Genomic DNA, 24158 nt, shown 5'->3' with positions numbered 1-24158 from the left:
CAGGTAACACTGTTTTGGGAGTCACAGAAAGCTGTATCCCAATGAGAGGTTTTACAATCGGGGTTTTCTGATGCGTTACGTCCCTGAGCAAATGGAGGCTTTCTTCTTCCTCCACTAGGGGACACAGGGACAACTCTGGGTATAGCCTGGAGAGGACAGTCTGGGCACCAAATAGTTAATGAAATTACCCACAAGCCCAGGCTCCTCTCCTCTATACCCTGCCCCCAGCCACTGGGACCTCAGTTTTAGTTTGGTGCCAAGACAGGAGCTGGGCACTGTTTTTCAGGGGTTATATATTAAATGTCCCCCCGTATTTTAATAATTTTTTTCTGATTTTACTTTATGTTTCTGAGCAAGCGGTTCAGGGCGTCCTATACCGTCACCGCTGCTCCACCAACCCAGCGACTGCATTGTCCGCCTCAGCAAAGCTTGAGGAGAGATATTTGGACTTCTGTCTCCTCCATATGTTGCTGTTCAAAGCCAGATTATGTAATTAGCTCCTGCCTGCTATTAATATGCTGGTTTGCTGAGCATTATTAACATTAATAGCCCACCTAATTTACAGCATTGAGTGGTCTGGGTACATGTCAGTATTTTTGTACAGTGTCTGTGTGCCCTGCTGTTGCTTCGGTGTCTTGGGGACAGACACAGTGGGGCAAAAAAGTATTTGGACAGCCACCGATTGTGCAAGTTGTTGCACTTTAAAAGATGAGAGAGGTCTGTAATTTCCATCATAGGTACACTTTAACTGTGAGAGACAAAATACAAAAAATTCCGGAAATCACATTGTATGATTTTTAAACAATTTATTTGTATATTCTTGTGGAAAATAAATATTTGGAAACACCTACCAACCAGCAAGAATTCTGGCTTTCACAGACCTGTTACTTCTTCTTTTGGAAGCTCACCTATCATCCACTCATTACCTGTATTAATGGCACCTGTTTGAACTGGTTAACTATATAAAAGACACCATCCACACCCTCAAACAGTCAGACTGCAACCTCTCCACCATGGCCAAGACCAGAGAGCTGTCTAAGGATACCAGGGACAAAATTGTAGACCTGCACAAGGCTGGGATGAGCTACTCGACAGTAGGCAAGCAGCTTGGTGAGAAGAGATCAACTGTTGGCGCAATTATTAAAAAATGGAAGAAATACAAGATCACTGACAATCTCCCTCGACCAGGGGCTCCATGCAAGATCTCACCTCGTGGGGTATCAATGATCTTGAGAACGGTGAGGTATCAGCCCAGAACTACATGGGGGGACCTGGTCAATGACCTCAAGAGAGCTGGGACCACAGTCACAAAGGTTACCACTAGTAACAAACTACATCGTCATGGATTCAAATCCTGCAGCGCCCGAAAGGTCCCCCTGCTTAAGCCGGCACATGTCCAGGCCCGTCTAAAGTTTCCCCGTGACAATGTAGATGATCCAGAGGAGGATTGGGAGAATGTCATGTGGTCAGATGAGACCAAAATAGAACTTTTTGTATAAACTCCACGCACCGTGTTTAGAGGGAGAAGAATGATGAGTGGCATCCCAAAAACACCATACCCACTGTGAAGCATGGGGGTGGAAACATCATGCTTTGGGGATGCTTTTCTGCAAAGGGGACAGGACGACTGATCCGTATTATGGAGTGGATGAATGGGGACATGTATCATGACATTTTGGGGAAAAACCTCCTTCCCACAGTAAGAGCATTGAAGATGCAACGTGGCTGGGTCTTCCAGCATGATAATGACCCCAAACACACTGCCCAGGCAAGTAAGGAGTGGCTCCATAATAAGCATTTCAAGGTCCTGGTTTGGCCTACCCAGTCTTCAGACCTCAACCCAATAGAAAATCTGTGGAGGGAGTTGAAAGTCTGTGTTGCCCGGCGACAGCCCCAAAACATGACACATCTAGAGAAGATCTGCATTGAAGGCCAAAATACCTGCTGCAGTGTGTGCAAACCTGGTCAAAAACTACAGAAAACGTTTGACCTCTGTAATTGCCAACCGAGGTTACTTTACAAAGTATTCAGTTAACCTTTTTGATTGTCCAAATATTTTTTTTCAGAAAGAATACAAATAATTGTTTAAAAATCATACAATGTGATTTCCGGAATATTTGTTCTGATTCTGTCTCTCACAGTTGAAGTGTACCTATGATGGAAATTACAGACCTCTCTCATCTTTTAAAATGCAACAACTTGCACAATCGGTGGCTGTCCAAATACTTTTTTGCCCCAGTGTATGTATGTATGTATATGTGTGCATATATATATATATATTTATATATATATATATATAAAAATATATATATATATCAGTCAGGTGCATAAATATTGGAACATTGACAGAATTTTCATATTTTGGCCTCTATTCACCACCACAATGGCTTTGAAATGAAACAAACAAGATGTGCTTTAACTGCAGACTTTCAGATTTAATTTGAGGGTAATTCAAATCAGGTGAACGGTGTAAGAATTACAACGGTTTCTATATGTGCCTCCCACTTTTTAAGGGGCCAAAAGTAATGGGACAAACTAAACAATCCTAAATTTAACTTTCACTTTTTAATATTTTGTTGCAAATCCTTTGCAGGCAATTACAGCCTGAAGTCTGGAACGCATAGACATCACCAGACGCTGGGTTTCATCCCTGGTGATGCTCTGCCAGGCCTTTACTGCAAATGTCTTCAGTTCCTGCTTGTTCTTGGGGCATTTTCCCTTCAGTTTTGTCTTCATCAAGTGAAATGCATGCTCAATCGTATTCAGATCAGGGGATTGACTTGGCCATTGCATAACATTCCACTTTTTAGCCTTAAAAAACTCATTGGTTGCTTTTGCAGTATGCTTCGGGTCATTGTCCATCTGCACTGTGAAGCGCCGTCCAATGAGTTCTGAAGCATTTGACTGAATATGAGCATATAATATTGCCCGAAACACTTCAGAATTCATTCTGCTGCTTTTGTCAGCAGTCACATCATCAATAAAAACAAGGGATCCAGTTCCATTGGCAGCCATACATGCCCACGCATGACACTACCACCACCATGCTTCACAGATGAGGTGGTATGATTTGGATCATGAGCAGTTCCTTTCCTTCTCCATACTCTTCTCTTCCCATCACTCTGGTACAAGTTGATCTTTGTCTCATCTGTCCATAGGATGTTGTTCCAGAACTGTAATGGCTTTTTTAGATGTTGTTTGGCAAACTCTAATCTGGTCTTCATGTTTTTGTGGCTCACCACTGGTTTACATCTTGTGGTGAACCCTCTATATTCACTCTTGTGAAGTCTTCTCTTGATTGTTGACTTTGACACATATACACCTACCTCCTGGAGAGTGTTCTTGATTTGGCCAACTGTTGTGAAGGAGTTTTTCTTCACCAGGGAAATAATTCTTCTGTCATCCACCACAGTTGTTTTCCATGGTCTTCCGGTGTTGCTGAGCTCTCCGGTGCGTTCTTTCTTTTTAAGAATGTTCCAAACAGTTGATTTGGCCACACCTAATGTTTTGCTATCTCTCTGATGGGTTTGTTTTGATTTTTCAGTCTAATGATGGCTTGCTTCACTGATAGTGACAGCTCTTTGGATCTCATATTGAGAGTCGACAGCAACTGATTCCAAATGCAAATGTCACACATAGAATTAACTCCAGACCTTTTACCCGCTTAATGGATAATGAAATAACGAGGGAATAGCCCACACCTGTCCATGAAATAGCTTTTGAGTTGATAGTCCCATTACTTTTGGCCCCTTAAAAAGTGGGAGGCACATATTGAAACCGTTGTAATTCCTACACCGTTCACCTGATTTGGATGTAATTACCCTCAAATTAAATCTGAAAGTCTGCAGTTAAAGCACATCTTATTTGTTTCATTTCAAAGCTATTGTGGTGGTGAATAGAGGCCAAAATATGAAAATTCTGTCAACGTCCCAATATTTATGCACCTGACTGTGTATATATATATATATATATATGTCCAACACAAACAAGCTGCGGCACTCGAAGATTTGTGAAAAAGTATTTAAGTATAAATGACATTATATCCACATACCACCAACGTTTCGGGACTCTCCTGTCCCTTTGTCAAGGCATAAACATAATTATATATAAAAAAGAGCATACCTTAAATAGAGGAAAGCCCGCCAAGTGTACTGCTGCATGCATACCAGAATATCCGGGTGCGCGTCTGGTCACGTGTCATCGGAAGATGACGTCAAACTATTGCGCCAGAGTTACCAAGGTGACTGGGACGCTGAGTTCCCTAAGGAAAATACCATCACCTAAGGGGGAGTAGAAAGAGTGTGTATAGTGTGACGGCAGGAACTGTCGTCAGAAAAAATATATAAGATAAGACTTAAGATTAGTGTCAGTGGATACTACCGTTTGTGAACGAATTTAATACATCTAGCCTGGTGGTACCCAGAGCACTTAGAGCCTTATGGCCGATAGTATCCACTGACACTAATCTTAAGTGCTTCAAGAATAAGAAACCTCTATGTTGTCATACTAGAGGCAGCAACATCCGAGACATAGTAGTCCACACCGATATCACAGGTTTTGAACGTGAAGCTGTGATTTCAACACAATCTACTTTTTTATGCAAAACCTCAGGATGCTATACATGTTTGAGATGTACAACATGTAAATATATGACCACAGGTAATTCTTTTTCACATCCCAGTTCAGGCAGAATTTATTACATAAAGCATGTGCTTAATTGCATGTCAACATTTATCATTTATTTAATTAAATGGCGGGCTTTCCTCTAGTTAAGGTATGCTCTTATATATTTATCATTATGTTTATGCCTTGACAAAGGGACAGGAGAGTCCCGAAACGTTGGTGGTATGTGGATATAATGTAATTTATACTAAAATACTTTTTCACAAATCTCCGAGTGCCGCAGCTTGTTTGTGTTGCACATGTGGATGGCATTTTTCCTGAAGGCACCGGAGTTGGTATTTACATTGAGGAACAGAGTGCCGGTCCGTGTTTGGCATATATATATATATATATAACCATGGATTTCCACTGAAGGAAGGAGGCACTCTCCATATTATGCTATTAGTCAATATTTATTCATGATTGAACATCATACTTTAGTTAACAGACATGATAATTAAGATCCAGTTGACGTTTCGGTTCTGACATGAACCTTTATCAAGACCTTATGCAAATTCGATGAAAAGGATCAACAATATATAATGGTAACAAATGATGTTGACATGCACTGGGAACAAACATCCAGTGCCTTATGTTAACATGTAAATAAACATTACGGTCCAAAAAGAGAAACCTTAAACCTGGAACAATGATGCAGATCGTCTGGTCTGGCGGTGACCATGCATCCCGGAGGACAGCTGCCGCAATGTATATATATATATATAGCAAACTGTCCACTTGTAGATCCACCAGGGGCTGAACCAGAGACGAGGCCAGCACTCAATAAGTCATAGATAAATCCAAAATAGGGTTTTATAGCAACACTGTAGTAAATGACAGGTACATCTTGTTCAGCATATCATACATTACAGCAGGTGTGAGCGTCAATGCATCAGAGCTCCTTCCCCTACTGTCGGATCCCTACAGCTGTTTCGGTGTCAACCGTCATCAGGGGATGTCAGACAAAAATATACAGTGTAACATATAAATACCTGTTGCCATCAGCAAAGTAACCTATCTCACCTGTGTGTACAATCACGTCATTCCCGCCTGCACAGCCGCGTGCAGCAGCGTCGACCACCGTCGCCTGTCAGTGACGCAGATCGGAAATCCCGATCCCCGTCACCTGCGACCACGTGACCCCGCTGCCGCACAGTCAGCCGGAAGGCCCAGGAGGCGCCCACTATCACCTTGGAGACCAGCTAAACAGGAAGAGAGTCTTCCAGCATATGACAGTTATTGTGGAAAATCCACAAGCTGCCCAAAATACAGCTGTAATCTGCCCTTGACCCCCATAATAGTATTGGGTCATATAAATTGCTCAATACCAAGGTAACATATATCACATATAGACATGATTGTACACTCAGACATTAGTCCGAGAATGAATTCCGCTACAGGCTGGCTTAGTTTGCAAAAGGGTGCATTCAAATGTGGTAACTGCGTTAATTGCAGGTATATGCAAGTAGGAAAAATTTTCAAACATCCTACTAGTGGAGTTTCTTACCAACTACGACACAGGATGACTTGTGAGACCAAGTTTGTTACCTACGTTATTTACTGTCCGTGTCCTAAGTTATATGTAGGTAAGACAATACGCATGGTTAAAGAATGGATAGCGATGCATCGCTCCTCAATAAAGAAGGCTGCAACATCAATAGAGGCCAGCACTCCACCGGTCGCGAGACATTTCGCGCTTTGTGGACATGCCATGAAAGATTTTAGATTCATGCCTTTGGATCATGTACCTCCGTTGCGACGCTGTGGTGATAGGAGCAAATTATTGCTCAAACAAGAGTGTTGGTGGATCTACCAACTAGCCAGTGTGGCTCCATTGGGACTGAATGAGGAGTTATCATTTACGCCTTTTTTGTAATATCTTAAAATTACTTTTATACTATGGTCACTTGTGCTATGTTTGCATTGTGTGTTACGGATTGATATATGTGGTGTTTATACTTATGTATTTTTTCTTATATGTTCTTGTTGATGACTTCTAATGTGATATATGTTACCTTGGTATTGAGCAATTTATATGACCCAATACTATTATGGGGGTCAAGGGCAGATTACAGCTGTATTTTGGGCAGCTTGTGGATTTTCCACAATAACTGTCATATGCTGGAAGACTCTCTTCCTGTTTAGCTGGTCTCCAAGGTGATAGTGGGCGTCTCCTGGGCCTTCCGGCCGACTGTGCGGCAGCGGGGTCACGTGGTCGCGGGTGACTGGGATCAGGATTTCCGAACTGCGTCACTGACAGGCGGTGGTCGACGCTGCTGCACGCGGCTGTGCAGGCGGGAATGACGTGATTGTACACACAGGTGAGATAGGTTACTTTGCTGATGGCAACAGGTATTTATATGTTACACTGTATATTTTTGTCTGACATCCCCTGATGACGGTTGACACCGAAACAGCTGTAGGGATCTGACAGTAGGGGAAGGAGCTCTGATGCATTGACGCTCACACCTGCTGCAATGTATGATATGCTGAACAAGATTTACCTGTCATTTACTACAGTGTTGCTATAAAACCCTATTTTGGATTTATCTATGACTTTTATTGAGTGCTGGCCTCGTCTCTGGTTGAGCCCCTGGTGGATCTACAAGTGGACGGTTTGCTATATTATCGTTTATGTGGCCCTGCACCTGTCATCGGATTAATAGGTGTTGTGCGGTTTTTTTCGGTATCTATATATATATATATATATATATATATATATATATATATTTATTTATATTAAAACACAATACCTTTATCTTGCGCTGAAAAATAAGCAGCACCTCAAATCGGAACCCGTTAGTAGGCCCCAAAAAACAACATACAACATACAACCAAAAAGATCTGAGGGAGCTAGAAAGGTGCAGATATATAAATGTAGACCCAGTTTCTTAACTGTGTGATTAGTCAGTTAGTTCCTTGTTGTGGTGAACAAGTCTTTAATTAATTCTGGTTCCTGGAACCAATAAGGATGGAGTCTTATTGTGTTAGTTCCAGGAATACTCCATCAATGGATTAAATGAAACTTCCTGGAATTAGACCCTCTCACCATAAAAATCACCCGAAAAATGGCCGAAAGGCCTCTTGTTAGTAAAATACCAATTTGTTTATGTTTATGTTTGATAAAAAGTTTTTTAAAAATTTGAATTTGCTTACATCCAATAAAATGGTGACCAATACCCAACGCCTATGTGGGGCAGATGTAACTTCACACCATCACTCCAAAGGGTGTGAGCTCTATGGTTGAAAACCTCACTGGTGGCGGATGGATTTTGGCACCAAGACAGACCATACGCGTTTCGTCCCCAGCATGGGACTTCATCAGGGGTACAATCAAAATTGGACAAATTACTCCACAGATTCATACAGAGAACAATGTCCCAAAAACATGGCCAAGACTACAGTGTGTCAGAATGAGACAATTGCTCCACAAATTCATGAAAAGACTAAAGCTCCAAATGTAGCTTCAAATCCACATCAAATGTATGCCCAGGAGAAATTTTCCATCAGATATAATGTATGTAGATATATACTTGTATATTTTATTATACAAAGCCCATTTGGACACTCTTTGCGTAAATACTCTGATAGCACACTAGCTGCCTATGCCTTTGTGTGTGGGGATTTTCTTGGATCACCTATAATGTCTTCCAAGAATAGAGCTGCCATGGAGCAGGAACCGGCTTGTGCATCCAAGTTAACACTGGTAATGTTACAGTGTGTAAACAGGAAGTTCCATGCTCCCTGTCCCTGTTGTGGGTCTCAGCTTTCCATGGCGGAGCCACCCAGGATGCATACTTTTCCAACAGTCCAGGGGTCAGCTGAGGTCCACGTCCTTTCAGCAGATGCTAGATAAGGATAGGGCTCCCAGACGTAGGCCTACTGCATGCAAAAGCCTTACTCCTTTACCTGGGGTTATGTCCCCAGTAGACATTGCGGCTCTTGTCAGAGCAGTACAGTCCCTTCTCCTAGTAGAAAACTCAGAGCAAGCCTCCCAGATCCAAAGTAGAAGACTGTTATAGGATTTCCGTCTTCTACTCAGCTGCAAGACCTCCTAGCAGAGGCACGGACTCACCTTGGTAACCAAGTGTCCAAGCGCATTGCTACCTTTTACCGTCTCCCAACAGCGGATAGGGCTAAGTGGAAGTCTCCTTCCTATATGGATGCCCATATTACTCGTCTAATTAGGTCATCCCTCCTTCCTATTCCTAATATGGCATCTCTTAAAGATCCTAAGCTAGCAAATTTATTAAAAATCATTTGTTTTAATGCAGGAGCTCTAGCTCGTCCTGCCCTTGCATTGGCTTTGGTGGCTGAGCAGTCGCCGGCTGAGCAGACACTTTGGAGGAAGGGCTTTCCTCTGTGTTACAACGTTAGAGAGGCGGCTTCTTATCTTTCCGAAACAACACGGATGAAGGCCCTGCAGGCCCTTCCCTATTCAGGTAATGTTCTGTTTGGTCCAGAATTGGACAATATAGTGGCCACATTGGCAGCATCTAAATCTGCTTTCTACCCGTCTGTTGCCACCCCGAGACCTAAAGCTTTAGTATCTTGTTCCTTTCGTCCACAGGGCAGAGCCAGAGGTCAGCCATTTCCCAGAAGCCTGGGTTCAGCGAGCTCCAAGCCCAGAGGTAAGTAACCCTTGTCCACTAGACATCCAACTGCCAAGCCAGTGTACAAACCTGCTGCAGAATAGGGCAAGCCTCCTCCCGGGAGACGTCGGAGGCCGGCTTCTTCATTTTTCAGCAGATGCATACAGATGCTTGGGTCAGAGATGTCGTACCTTAGGGCTACGCTCTAACTTTCGACAGCGTCCAACTTCCTGGTTCTTTTCCACCGGCCTTCCTACACAGCCAGAAAAGGCAAAGGCTCTTGAGGCATCTATTTGCTCTCTCATGGTCTCTGGGTCATCATTTGATTCCTCCATCCCAAAGAAGGTTAGGCTTTTACGCCAGTCTGTCTCTGCTTCAGAACTCGGACGGCTCTTTTTGACCCCTTCTCAATTTGAAACGCCTGAACAAATTTCTGCGGATTACCAAGTTTCACATGGAGTTCCTTTAGTCCATCATTCTAGCATTGGAACTGGGGGACTTTATGGCATTGCTGGATATCCCGAAGGCCTATTTACAATACGCTCCAGTTACCATTGCTTCCTCAGGTTTGCAATACAAACCAGCCATTGTCAGTTTCGGGTGTTTCCCTTTGGTCTGTCCACTGCCCCTCGTGTGTTCAGGAGGTACATCTCTCTCTGCTATTATGGCTCCAGCACTCACATATGAACAAGGGATGTCCCTTTTGAATCCAGGACTGGGTCCTACTTACCACCGATGTAAGCCCTCGGGGTGGGTGCCAGTAACTTGTTATCTAATCTTCAGGGCCGTTGAATGCATCGGGAGAGCCAGCTTTCCTTCAACATCCTGGAACTTTGTGCTGTGTACAGGGCTCTGTGTCATGCACAGCACCTCCTTCAGAGATGTCCAGTGACAGTACAGTCAGATGGTGCAACCACGGTGGCCTCCATAAACCACCAAGGCAGCACTCGCAGTCAGGGAGCAATGTAAGAAGTCAGTTGATTTCTTCACTGGGCAGAACATCATCTTCCAGCACTGTCCGCCATTTTCATCACAGGCATTCAAGAATAGGAAACGGACTTCCTAGGTGGTCAAGACATTCATGCAGGCAAGTGGGCACTGCATCCAGATGTCTTCCAGCTATTAGTCTGTCGTGGGGCCTACCGCACATCAACATGATGGTATCTTGCTACGATCCTCAGCTTCCAAGTTATTGCTCCCACACCATTGATCCAGAAGCTCTCCTGGTAAATGCACTGGTGGTTTCTTGGACCTTCCCTCTGATTTATGTCTTCCCTCCGATCTTAATGATTCCTCGGGTCCTTCGCAAGTTCAAGCTGGACGGAGACACTCTGAGCCTGGTGGCTCATCCCAACCCTAACTAAAATCTGTAATCTTTCTCCTGTGCTCATCCCAACCCTAACTAATATCTGTAGTCTTTCTCTCTCTACTGGCATCTTTCCATCACAGTTCAAGCATGCAGTGATTACTCAAATTCTGAAAAAAATAAATTCTGACCCGAACACACTCTCAAATTAGCGTCCCATCTCCTAGCTCCCATGCCCCTCAAAGCTACTTGAGAGACTTGTCTACACCCGCCTTACACACTTTCTTAACTTGCACAACTTATTGGACCCACTTCAGTCCGGCTTTCGTTCCCAACACTCCACAGAGACCGCACTAACTAAAGTAGTAAATGATCTGGGCACTGCCAAGGCTAAAGGCCATTACTCGATTCTAATTCTTCTAGATCTTTCCGCTGCTTTTGACACTGTTGACCACTTTCTTCTCTTACAAACACTACAATCCCTAGGTCTTAAGGACACAGCTTTTTCTTGGTTCTCGTCCTACCTATCTAATCGCTCTTTCACTGTTCGTCTTTCTGATTCTGCCTCCTCCTCACTACCTCTATCAGTTGGAGTACCGCAAGGCTCAGTCTTAGGTTCTCTGCTATTCTCAGTCTATACCACCTCTCTTGACAAACTAATCAGCTCTTTTGGATTTCGGTACCATCTGTATGCAGATGATACGCAAATCTACCTATCCTCCCCAGATTTATCACCATCTGTATTGGTCCATGTCACTGAATGTCTTTCTGCCATTTCATCTTGGATGTCATCTCGCCACCTCAAATTTTATATTTCTAAAACAGAATTAATTATATTTCCACCTGCCAATAACCGTTACCAACCTGATCTCTCTATCACTATTGATAACTCGACAATCCACCCTGCCCCACATGCTCGCTGCCTAGGTGTCATCCTTAACTCTGAACTGTCCTTTGTTCCCCACATTCAATCTGTCTCAAAATCATTTTACATACATCTAAAAACATATCAAAAATATTACAATATTCACACAAGACACTGCAAAAACCAATCCATGCACTCATTATTTCCCGCATTGACTATTGCAATAATCTCCTTACTGGTCTTCCCAAAAGCAGGTTCTCGCCATTACAATGCATTATGAATGCAGCTGCGAGGCTGATCTACCTTGCCAAACGTTCATCGTCTGCTGTTCCGCTTTGTCAGTCCCTCCATTAGTTGCCGGTTTTCTTCCATATTCAAATACTTTTACTTACATATAAGGCTATTAACCAAACCACACCAACATACTTCTCTTCACTCATCTCAAATATCTCCCAACCTGACCTCTCCGCTCAGCACAAGATCTACGTCTCTCATCCCCACACATTACTTGCTCCCTTTCATGGTTACAGGTCTTTTTTAGGGCTGCACCTACTCTGTGGAATGCCCTACCATGCACAATAAAACTTTCCTCTAGTCTTCAAACCTTCAAGCGTTCCCCCGAAAACTCACCTCTTCAGACAAGCTTATCAGATTCCAGAACCGCCCCGATTAACCTTCATAGCTTCCATATCTAATTACATCCCTTTCACAGTCCACACATAACCTCACACATTATCTTTCTTTCACATCCTCCTGACAATTGGCCGACAATCCTGTGTGACTGGATCATGCAGCCCACCAAGAAACTCTGCATTCTGGCTGCACCTAAATACAATATATGGCACCTATCCTTGTGTATCAATGCCTATTTCCCTATAGCTTGTAAGCTTACGAGCAGGGCCTTCCTACCTATATACTGTATATGTCTGTTATTACCCAGTATTGTTCTATTAATGTTTACAATTGTAAAGTGCAATGGCATATGCTGCACTAATTAAGAAAATGTTAATAAATAAATTATAAAAATACATTTTGAATAATTACAACAAGCTCAGAATCCGTCTGTTTATATTTTGTGTCAGTTTTGTCTTTTTTTGATCAAGCACAAGCTCAAAGTGGATTCTCTGCAGCTGTATACAGTTAAGTAAATTAAGTAGTGATTGGTATTGCATCACAAACTCTGCGCCAAAATACTTTTATAAGCCGCATTTTTAATCAGCATAAGCTGCTTGTGCATCCTATTCGCGTCACTTTGTGACAAGCCCCCATTTCCGGGAACAGTGGCCAGCTCCTTCTCTGCTTGGGGGTCTGCAAGCAAGATTGCAGGATATTTTGGATTTTAAATGATTCATATCTTCCTTCATAAAAAAAGTATCAGCGAATGCTATCCTCAGCCAATTAATAAGCTCTGGGAGTTCTTGGAGGGGAGCAAAGAAAATATATCATGTATGTCTATCCCAAATCTGAATACTTTAAGTCCAACAAAAGGGTAAGTGTCATGCCTTACAAGCACACCTTAATATGACCTGATAATAAAATCTAGATTGATCTTGTACAGTGTACTGTGGACCTACCTACATGAACTGTGACTTCTTTATCTTAGTGCTAAAATTTTCCCTTGTTGATTTTTGTATTCCTTAGTGTCTCAAGATGAATTGGACAGACATCAAGAGGTGGTAAGAAAGGACCAACAAGAGCTGTTACGCAAAAAGGTAATTCATAATTATGAAAATACAGATTTATTGTATTTTGGTTTTACATTGTAAATGTAACTTTCCATATTATTTAATGCTATGTCTGCAACACCCATTATTTAAAGAAAATTAGTGACCAGGCTCTGGATTGGCATCTCTTTATGCATAGTGTCTTGTGCAAAAAGTTACAGTAAAAAAAAAAAAAAAAAAAAAGAGGCCCTGGTTTCCTAGGAGACAATTTGTTTAAAATTGTTTAAAACTCAATGTGACTTTTGAGTCCATCTCTCCCAGAACTGTTGACAGGTTTTGTTTAAAACCCTGAGGGGTAAATTTACTAAGCACCTTTTTTGTTTTTTGTTTCTTTTTTGTAAATTGTAGCACATAATATGCAGTTTTCACCTTAAAAACACAGGCTACTATCCTCTAGTTTGGTCAGTGTTATCCACTTCAATGTGACCAAATACTTGTTTTTACCCATCAGCAAATCAGCCTTATCATGGAGTGGTGTTCCCAGCCCAAAGTTTAGCTAGGAAAGTAAGGAAAGTATATGCTGTACTTTGATCCACTCAATAGAGTATGGTGGTGCTAGTAGCTTGAACTGCAGCCAAGTCTGTGTCAGGAATTTAGGCTTCCACACATAAATGGGTGCCGCCATTTGTTACTCCAAAGAAAAAAAGAAAAAAATATCAGGTGATTGACTTCCCTGACCAACAACTCATAGTTGCTTCAGGGTGACAATCACCTCTACATGCATTTTCTGAGGGGTGTTGCATCACACAATAGCTCTGCCCCAGCATAGTCCATGTTTAAGCACAAGCAAAATATGTCAGTGCTGGTGGCTCCCACTTGTCTGGGGTAGCGTTCAGGAACATACTTCATCGGCCAATTCCTGATAGGATAATTCTAGAGGACAAAACTGATGTTGGGTTAACGAAGGCAGAAATGTGGCAGATAAAGCTGAAATCTATGAACAGGCAAGTAACAGAAAGTTCTATGAATCATCAACAAAGAAATACAAATCTGTTAGTAGAAGTGTACAGGGAAGTAGAAGATACTTCCCTGTACACAGCAGATTGGTCGTCAGTAGTCCCATTGAAGGATACTGCAATTATCAACAGATTAATAGTTTATCTTCAGCAGTATGGCGAATATCTCAAATTCTGTGTTTGTGTATGGAAACATTTACACACACCTACATAAATGTTATTTAGGTTTAGGATTCTTTTCAGCATTGGGGGGGAATCCAATTAGGAGCGAATACATTCGCCCGGCCGAATCTACCATAGGGTAGCGAGCACTTTTGAGCGAATCGAGCATTCGCTCAAAAGGAAAGTGATGAAGTGCAAAGCTGTATAGTACAGGATGGCAATTTTACCATGCTGTTGAGTAGCACATTGGCTGTATATAATATTAGTGTATGTATGTTTGCAATATGTATGTATGTTTGCTCTGCTATTGCACTGAAAAGCTTTCTCTGTCATTTAAATTGGAAGCCTTCCTTCTCCTAATAACCACATCTAGGTAAGTATCATGTACTATGCGTTGATACCTTCATGCTTCATGTAGATAGCACTTTATTGTACAATTGTTAAACTTTTTTCCAAGGTCTCATTTTATATATGAGTTGTCATAATAAGGTATATATCTCTTTGACAGGCATGCGAATACAATGAGAATATTGTGAAACCGCGTCAAGAAATGAAGCTTAAAAGAAAAGAGGAGCAATTGTACAAGATGACAGGTCAAACCTGGAAATTAACTGAAGGCCAAAGGCTTGGTGTAAGTACAGTAATACAAGAGAACCTCTTTAAAAATACATCAAAGTCATGGTGTATAGGAATAGAGACTAATATTTACAGTATTCAGTCTGTTTACTATCCATTTTTGCCAATTGCTAGTGGTGTTCAATGCAAAATACAGGAGATAAGTCAGCAAGCATTTTAGTGTGTGTGTGTTTCACTGTAAGAACAATGTTTTGATTATTTCAATTTTGACCATCTTGGGGCCATATCCAATTAGCCCCGAACACTGTTCGGGCGCTAATTGATCCCCGCGATCAGCGACAAACGGGGATTTTTCGCCGATTTTCGCTGATATTTGTTTTCTCCCTGTCCTATTATTTCGGGCGAAATAATAGGACAGTTCGCCCGTTAACACATAGGAGCCGCGCTAAGCTTGCGGACCTATGTGTTCTCACCCTTTTTTGGGCGATAAAATCAGGTCCCGAAAAAAAACTCCTGATAAGTGCTGTTGTCAGGCCAACTTCGGGGCTAATTGGATAGCCCGAGCTAATTAGCCGCGGTAATTTACCGCGGCTAATTGGATATGACCCTTGCTCTTAACTAAGCACAGAATATGTCACCAAATCTTGCTTTATGCTGTCTGGCAACCTCCATGCAGACTTGGATATAATTATTTTTGACTAACAGCTTATTTGTTGCCATGTACTCATATAGAACAGTATCTGTATGCCAAGTTTCTGCCCTCTTCCACTTTATATAAATGACCCCAATATGTTTTCTGAAACCAGGAAGCAGAGGATAATGAGAACCATAATGGTGACATGATAAATGGTGTGGAAACGGCAAATAAAGAAGCTATAAGGAAAAGAAAACTTCCAGAGCAGATCACAAAGCCCTTAACCAAAGATGAACACCCGCAACCAAAAAAGGTATTTTAGTAGGTTACTGGAGCCAGGATGATGAAACCATTTTCCTGATTTTGGTGTTTATTTTGCAGCTCTAGCAATAAATGGTGCTAAAATCTATAAATATATCATGATGCACAGTGTATTTTATTGAATAATTAGAGCATACAAAGATCATAGTACGGATAAAGATTTACAGTGAAAATGTGGGTTTACAGCCACAGTGCATAGGAGCAAAGAAAACCAATTTAGATTGTCAATATATGTTATATTTGCAGCTCATTTCAGCACTGATGACTTTTTCAGTCTGTAACATGGTTCACAAACAGTATCATTGTATCTCCAGTGCGAGTGGTTCTTTACAATCCAAACCAAGCAGTAAATAACCTTTACTGCTAATACAGAGAATTACCCGTTATTGCACCACAACCATAAAACGGTTTATAGTCTTGGAGCCAATCTCTGTGCCTCTTTTAAAGAAGACCAGGAAAGATTGTGTCCTCCTATACTGAAAGCTGCAGCTCGATACGGCTCCCAGCTACCCCTTTTAATTGCCACATGGTGTGGCCGCAATTGGCATGGGTGGTTGTCCACATCTGCAGAGATTATCAGAAAGACTGATATCCCAATCAATGTAGGCATTTTATCAATATAGGCATTTTATGGCTTTCTATATATTTGGTGAAATATATTCATTGGTATAGCAAACATTGATATTTTTACATCCGAATGTTGCCTCTGTGAGTTACTTGTTTAATTTTACTTAATGTGAGAAAGACGTCCTTCGAGTCCTGTCCATATTTTTACAATTAAAATAATGTTCTATGTGCAAGTTACTCTGTTCGTGTAATAAACATTGACATAACAATATAAAGCTAAGCCATACAAATCTATTAATAGGTTTTGTTAGCTAATATTTATCTTCATATGCTAGGCACCTGCTATCTTTCACTACTTAAACTATTTTTATTTTGAATTTGACATAGTTCATTGGGAGTATGTGATGGTATATATTTAATCTCTTTCTCTTCATGAATATGGCATACAATCTTGGACACTTCAAGGGTTAAAATATAGAAACACAGACAAGAAATTTCAGTTTGCTTACTTGTGGAAGAAAAGGCTGTTTGGAGTTGACCTAATTAATATGTATTAATTATCAAGGTCAATACAAGATTTGTTTCACTAATTTTATCGTTCCAAGGACCATACTGAAGACAAAGAGTCATCAGTTACAAATGGAAGGATGATGGTCTCGCCATCCGCATACTGCAGGAAGGGACTCGTTACTGTAAGAGTGGCTGAGCTATAGAATTCATCTTTCACTAACCAAATCTGTAGCTGTAATTAGCAGAAAACATTATGGAAGTAATTGATCCATGGAATAGGATGTAGTCATTATACTGAAAAGTTGGATGCTGGCACTTAGAATCCCGGCGCCGGAATCCCGACACCTGTCAGAATCCCGATGGCAAGTATTAGGGTTAAGGTTAGACACTAGGGTGAGTGTTAGGGTTAAGCACTAGGGGGGAGGGTTAGGGTTAGGTACTAGGGAGGGGGTTAGGTTTATGCACTAGAGTAGAGGTGAGGTTTAGGGAGCAGGGACGAAGGGGTAGGGTTAGGGTAGGCGTCGGGATTGTAACCTAGTCGGGGTGCCGGTGTCGAGATTTTGATCGGCGGGATCCTGAGCACCGGCATCCCGTACCCCAGTGACGTAACTATAAATTTTGCTCCCACCTGCCAATAAAAGTTTTCTGGCACCTTGGTGCCAGTCGCGAGCCAATCGGAGCTCATGGACCAATAGCCACTGCTGATCAGCTGCCGGTTCGCAAGCTCAGATAGGCTCGCAATCGACACCACATTAGAAGACGGCGACGCTGTGTCTATAGTCTCAATGGTTGATGCAGTCGGTTGGCTGCCAGTGCGACTCCAAATCAACACCCTGCCTCCGCGCCCTCCCTTAATATGGTCCCCGGCGTCCCCAAAAGCAGGTCTGCAGGGGCAGTTGTTACGGCACTGCCGTACTGAACCTCATGGAATATATAAAATTTTTATTTTTGCTTTCCTCTGGGTCAATGTAATAACAATTCTTGACCAGTTGAACTTGATGAACCCGTGTCTTATTTTAAAACACTAACTGTATGTAGCTCTGTTTTATTAGTACAATAACAGTATTTTTATTAACAGGTTGTTACTTTGCCCGAAGAGCCTGATCTATTAGACGAAGGAGTAAGTAATTTATTTATTTGGTATGCTGCAGAAATGGCCTGTAAACCTGGTTCCCAACATCTAGGTTGAGGTACATCACAAAGGCATGCTTGTTAGATAGTGATGGGGTCAATATGATCTATATACTGAATAGTTTAATAATGTGATGTTATTCTTTAAATACTTTCAATAACAATTAGCTTGTACAAACACATTGAATATATTTTGCCTCATTTTATATTTTGGAAAATGTCATTTATGGTGCATACACACGATCAGATTTTTTCTTCAGATATGGACGATAACGATTTAAAAATCGTTCAGTCGTTCATATCTGAAGGAAAATCGTTCATATCTGACATGCCTGAACGATGGACGATCAACGATGCGCGTTCCCGTTTGTCAGATAACGATATCTGACATCTGATGGGTTTGCAGTCAGACTTGGACGATTCCATTCATTTTAATGCAGTCAAAAATCGTTCAATCGTTCAAATCGTTCAAAACTTTGGTCAAATCGTCCAAATCGTTCAAATCATTTAATTGTTCAGTCGTTCATCTGACAAATCTGACAAGTCTGACAAATCTGACCGTGTGTACGCTCCATTACTCTGGTATTTCTTTCCTTTTAATTCATGTTAACTCCATTGCTGTACCTCAGAAAAGTAAAGGAAATCCAGTTATTTCAGACCATGAGCAGCTGGATATCAGTTACGTTGTCTTGAGATTTATAGCTACAATATTTTCCTCTTTCTACTTCAGGGTCCATAGGGGGTCCACAGGGTTGACCTTGGGGTATAGCTGGATCTGGATCCACGGGCACCACGCAGTTAAAGCTTTGCTGCTCCCAGGATGCACTTGGGTCCGTCCTCCTCTATACCCCGGCCACAGGCACCTCAGTTTTAGTTGGTGCCCGGCCGGAGTCGGGTCACCCTGTTGCAGTGGGGCTGTTTTTAGCAGCCCCATAGCTTTATTTTTGAAGATAGAAGATTTTATTTTATTTTATTTTTTACTCTTCAGAGCGGCAGCATCAGACTGTCCAGCTGGACGTCCACGCTGCCGCTCCAACAACCCCGCTGGCGCTGCAACGCCAGTACTGATCTGGGGATCGCAGCGGGACTACGGAGTCAGTACTAGCGTGGCTCCGGGACCTCCCACTGACTGCTGCCGGGCTCACGGGGATTCAGGTAAGCCGCGTGTAGCGCTGTCAGCGCTGCACGTGGGGGAAATGCAGTCTCTAGCCGCCGGTCTCTGGGGACAGACAGGCGGCGCTAGTAGCGGCGGCGGGTTCCCCCCTCTGCAGGCATACCCCGCGCGTCCGCTGGACCACCAGGGAATAATGGCTGGAGGGGAACCAGCGTCCCTGGGGTTAATTACTAGCCAGGGGAGGCAGCCTTCCCTGGTTTAGCGGCTCCTCCCCTCAGCTCAGCGCGCCTTCTCTCACGTGTGCTGGCGTCGCTGAGCTGTTCTTCATGCGGCCACTCCTCCTCAGACTCCCAGGCGGTGCATGGACCGGTCCCCCTGGGTACCTCTCCTCTGCAAAGGGACAGTGTACGCAGCGCTATAGCCCTCCCAGACACTGAATCTGGGAGGTTGATTGTAGCGGAAGGTGCGGTGAGTCAAATCCTTACTGCATTGTATGTGACTTTTGCTAGTGCTGCTGTCTGTGACTTATTTCTAACTTACTGTCAGCTTGTACCTATCCCTTTCCTTTTCCATACGGCCCGACAGGTGTGTGGGGGAAGGGCTTTTTTCTGTGGACCTCACTTGTATAAATCAAGTATTTGCGAGGTCGGTCACATACAGTTGTGTGCTGCACACTTCCATATTGTGGGCTGTTTGTGTTGCATGCTGTGAGTGCGGAGGTGTTTTCACCATATTCCCTCTGGTGATACGTTTTCATTGAGCATTTCTGTATCATGTCTGATGAGGAGACTGAGCACTCCGGAGCTCCTGTGCTGTTTTCCTGCAGACGCTGTGCTGGTGGAGTTGATAGGGGGGATCTATCTCAGGATGGTCTGTGCGGGCGGTGCCAGCTGGTGCCTGGCCCCTCTGTGCCCCCTATTTCACAGGATCCTCCTTGGGCGATGTTTTCCCAGGTGTTGGCATCTATTGTGGACCGTTTAGCGGTGCCGGCTGCGGTGCCTGTTAGGGCGTTGCCCCAGCCTAACATCCCCCATTCCCCGGGTATTCCGCATTTATTGCAGTCTCCCCCCGGGTCTCAAACCGTGGGTCCTTATGCGGGGGTGCCTGTGTATGTCCAGTCCCCCCCTGTGACTCAGCAGTCGATGGTGCCTTTTCAGGGTTATCCTCATGCTGCGCCTTCACCTTGGGTGGATGTACTCTCCAGCTCTGTGCAGAGTCTGGCGGCCTCATCCTCTGTTTTTGTGTTGCAGAGTGATTTGCCCCCTAAGGCACCCAAGCGTCAGGTTGTGAGTTCTCTAACAGTGCAGCTGTCGGACTCGGATGTGTCTTCGGATGATGGAGAAGTTCATGAAGATACTGACTCTGACGCCGCGGCCCAGGAGATGGAGACTAAATCTTCCATTAATGTGCCGGCATTGGTTAGGGCGGTGCGCGCTATCCTTCATATAGAGGATGATGCACCGGCCCCTAAATCTAAGTACCCTAACTTTAAAAAAAGCTAAGGTTACGTCGAGTGTCTTTCCCTTGTCTGACCAGTTGACGGATCATATGGCGGGGGCCTGGCAGTTGCCCAGTAAGAGATTCCAACCACTAAAGAGGTTGGCATCGAATTATCCTTTTCCTGAAGCACATTGCAGGAAGTGGGAAACTCCACCGGCTGTGGATTCCCACGTCACTCGCTTGATTAAGAGCGCTACGCTCCCATTACCGTCTATTTCCTCTTTGGAGGATCCCACAGACAGGAAGGTCGAGATATGTTTGAAATCCATTTACTCCCTTTCAGGGGCGGTGGCGCGCCCGTCCATGGCCATTTCATGGGTGGCTAAGGCCATTGAGAGCTGGGCTAACGCTTTGGACGACACTTTTCCAGAGGATGCTCCGGAGATCCAGAGAGCGTTAATTGGTCAAATGAGGGATGCCGCTTCCTATGTAGGGGAAGCTTTGTTGGATGCTAGTCTGCTGACCTCTAGGGTGTCGGCTGCAGCTGTGTCTGCTCGTCGGTCCTTGTGGCTGAGGTCTTGGCGAGCAGATGCGGACTCTAAAAGGAGTCTGGAGGCATTGCCTTTTAATGGTTAGTTGCTATTTGGTCCGGACTTAGACAAAATAGTGGATACCTTGGCTAAATCCAAGTCGGCCTTCCTTCCTTCGGGTTCAGTGCCGGCTAAGGTTCGGAGCTCCGCCTTTCGGTCCTTTCGGGTTCAGGTAAGACCAAGGCTGCACCCAAGCCCAAGAAGCAGGCATGGAGTGCTCGGCGCCCTTCTTCCAAGCAGGAGGATAAACCTGCTGCCTGATGGGACGGGCCTCTCTCTGGGGGACCCCAGAGTGGGAGGCCGACTTCTCCTATTCGCCCAGTGTTGGCACAATACCACCACGGATGCCTGGGTTCGAGAAGTAGTCTCTCAGGGGTAGGACCTGTCTTTTCGGTTCAGGCCGCCCCGCCAGTTTTTCTGTATGAGTCCTTCTCTGGACAAGACCAAAGCTGTCCAGATTCGGGTAGCTATAGAATCCTTGCTACAAGCAGGGGTCATTGTTCCCGTTCCGCAGCCTCAGCGCGGGACGGGGTACTATTCTACTCTGTTTCTGGTGCAGAAACCCAATGGTTCTCATCGCCCTATCCTGAATTTGAAGTCTCTGAACAAATACCTCAGAGTTCCCAGGTTCAGGATGGAAACATTACTTTCCATCATTCTCCCTCGATATCCAGGACACCTATCTCCATGTGCCCATAGCCACGGCTACGTGGGTGTTCACCAAGGTGATGGCAGTTATGGCTGCCCTCCTTCGTGGTCAGGGTATACGGCTGTTGCCGTACCTGGACGATCTTCTTCTGCTGGCAAGCTCCCCAGAGGTGCTTCTTCGACATCTCCACCTGGCCATTGCTTGTTTTCAAGCACACGGGTGGTTGATAAATTGGAAGAAGTCCTCTCTGATCCCATCACAACGGATGGTCCATCTGGGAGCACTTCTGGATTCTGGTCAACAAAGGATTTTCTTGACTCCGGAAACGGTGTCCTCCCTACGACTGAGGATACACAGTTGCCTGAGCAGTGGCAAAGTGTCGGTCCATTCAGCAATGAGAGTCCTGGGGTCCATGGTGTCGGCATTCGACATGGTGGAATTTGCCCAGTTCCATTCCAGGCCCCTGCAGGGGCAGATTCTATCGGAGTGGAACGGGTTACCTCACCGGATCCGATCCCAGATGCTGGTTTTGTCCCCGGAAGTGCGCCGGTCTCTGGCGTGGTGGCTTCAGTCAGCTCATCTCGTCCAGGGTCGCCTCTTTTGGATGCCGGACTGGGTTCTGTTTACGACAGATGCCAGTCTCCGGGGTTGGGAGGCAGTGACCGGCTCGTTGTCACTTCAGGGTCGTTGGTCTGCGGAAGAAGCTCTTCTTCCCATTAACATTCTGGAACTGCGGCCAGTTTATCGGGCCCTGCAGTCGTCCGGTCCCGCTCTTCACGGAAGGGCGGTTCAGGTGCAGTCCGACAACGCCACCACGGTGGCGTATATCAACCACCAAGGTCGGCAGCGATGTTGGAGGTGTCTCGCATCCTTGCTTGGGCGGAGTGTCACATTCCAGCGATCTCGGCAGTCTTCATTCCCGGAGTCCTCAATTGGGAGGCGGACTTCCTCAGCCGTCACGACGTGCATCCCGGGGAATGGTCGCTTCACCCAGAGGTGTTTCAGCTACTCGTGGACAGGTGGGGGCTGCCGGAGCTGGACTTGATGGCCTCCCATCACAATCACAAGTTGCCCGTTTACGGGTCAAGGATAAGAGACGCAGGCGCCAGTCTGGTAGACGCGCTGTCGGTGAAATGGACGTTTCACCTGGAGTATCTGTTTCCTCCGATATCCTTACTTCCTCAGGTTCTGCGGAAATTCAAGCAGGACGGCGGCACGCTCGTGCTGGTAGGTCCGGCGTGGCACAGACGTCCTTGGTACTCCGATCTGAGGTGTCTCTCCATCGACGCTCCGTACCTTCTTCCTCAGCGTCGGGACCTGTTGTCTCAAGGGCCCTGCCTTTACCCGGATCTGGGTCGGCTGTCTTTGACGGCGTGGCTCTTGAGACAGCCGTCTTGAGGTCTAGGGGTTTCTCCGGTTCGGTCATTGGTACCATGCTTAGGGCACGCAAGCCTGTCTCCGCACGGATTTACCACAGGGTGTGGCGCACTTTCAGTGGTGTGAATTCAGAAACTATGATCCTCAGGTGTTCCGGGTTTCCAGAATCTTGGAGTTCCTTGAATCAGGTTTGGACCTCGGCTTACGCCTGGCCTCTCTGAAGGTTCATGTGTCTGCTTTGTCCGTGTGGTTTCAGCGACGGATTGCTACACTACCGGATGTTCACACCTTTTTCCAGGGTGTTCTCCGGATCCAGCCTCCCTTCGTGCCACCTGTGGCTCCTTGGGACTTGGCGGTGGTGCTACGGGTCTTGCAGGGTCCTCCTTTTGAGCCTCTTGAGGTGGTGGACCTCAAGTGGCTGACGTTCAAGACCGTTTTTTCTCCTAGCAATTGCTTCTGTCAGGAGGGTGTCAGAGTTGGGGGAGCTTTCCTGTCGCCCCCCTTTTCTGAGTTTTCATCAGGACAGAGCGGTGCTCCGCACTCGTCCTAAGTTTTTGCCCAAAGTGGTCTCAAAGTTCCACATTAATCAGGAACTTGTTGTGCCAGCTTTTCAGTCACCTGATCTTTCAGCTGGTGAGGCTTCCTTAGATGTAGTCCGGGCACTTAGAATCTATGTGGATCAGACTGCTTCGGTTAGGAAGTCGGATTCTTTGTTTGTCCTCTTCGGTTTTCACAAGAGGGGTTGGCCGGCCAACAAGCAAACGTTAGCCCGTTGGCTTCGTTCCGTTATTTGTGAGGCTTATGCACAGGAGGGTTTACCTGTGCCAGCCTCTGTTCAGGCTCATTCCACTCGTTCTGTGGGTCCCTCTTGGGCTGCTAGACGTGGCGCCTCCGCTGTTCAGCTGTGTAAGGCGGCCACTTGGTCTTCCATTCAAACGTTTTTGAGGTTCTATGCGTTTGACACCTTCGCCTCTCAGGATGC

At 44.7% G+C, this 24158-nt stretch overlaps 1 protein-coding gene across 1 annotated transcript in view; it reads left to right on the top strand.

Moving 5' to 3' along the window:
- UBXN8 (UBX domain protein 8) overlaps nucleotides 1-24158 on the top strand; it is a 48702-nt gene that overhangs the window by 9732 nt on the left and 14812 nt on the right. Inside the window, exons 3-6 of the mRNA XM_088448397.1 lie at nucleotides 13067-13137; nucleotides 14776-14898; nucleotides 15650-15790; nucleotides 17954-17995. Of these exons, the coding sequence (XP_088304523.1) occupies nucleotides 13067-13137; nucleotides 14776-14898; nucleotides 15650-15790; nucleotides 17954-17995 (377 nt within the window). The remainder of the gene's footprint in view (nucleotides 1-13066; nucleotides 13138-14775; nucleotides 14899-15649; nucleotides 15791-17953; nucleotides 17996-24158) is intronic.

The sequence above is a fragment of the Taudactylus pleione genome, unplaced genomic scaffold (genome assembly GCF_031769625.1).
Source record: "Taudactylus pleione unplaced genomic scaffold, aTauple2 ptg000454l, whole genome shotgun sequence".
NCBI lineage: Eukaryota > Metazoa > Chordata > Amphibia > Anura > Myobatrachidae > Taudactylus > Taudactylus pleione.
This window is presented reverse-complemented; position numbering and strand designations above follow the sequence as displayed.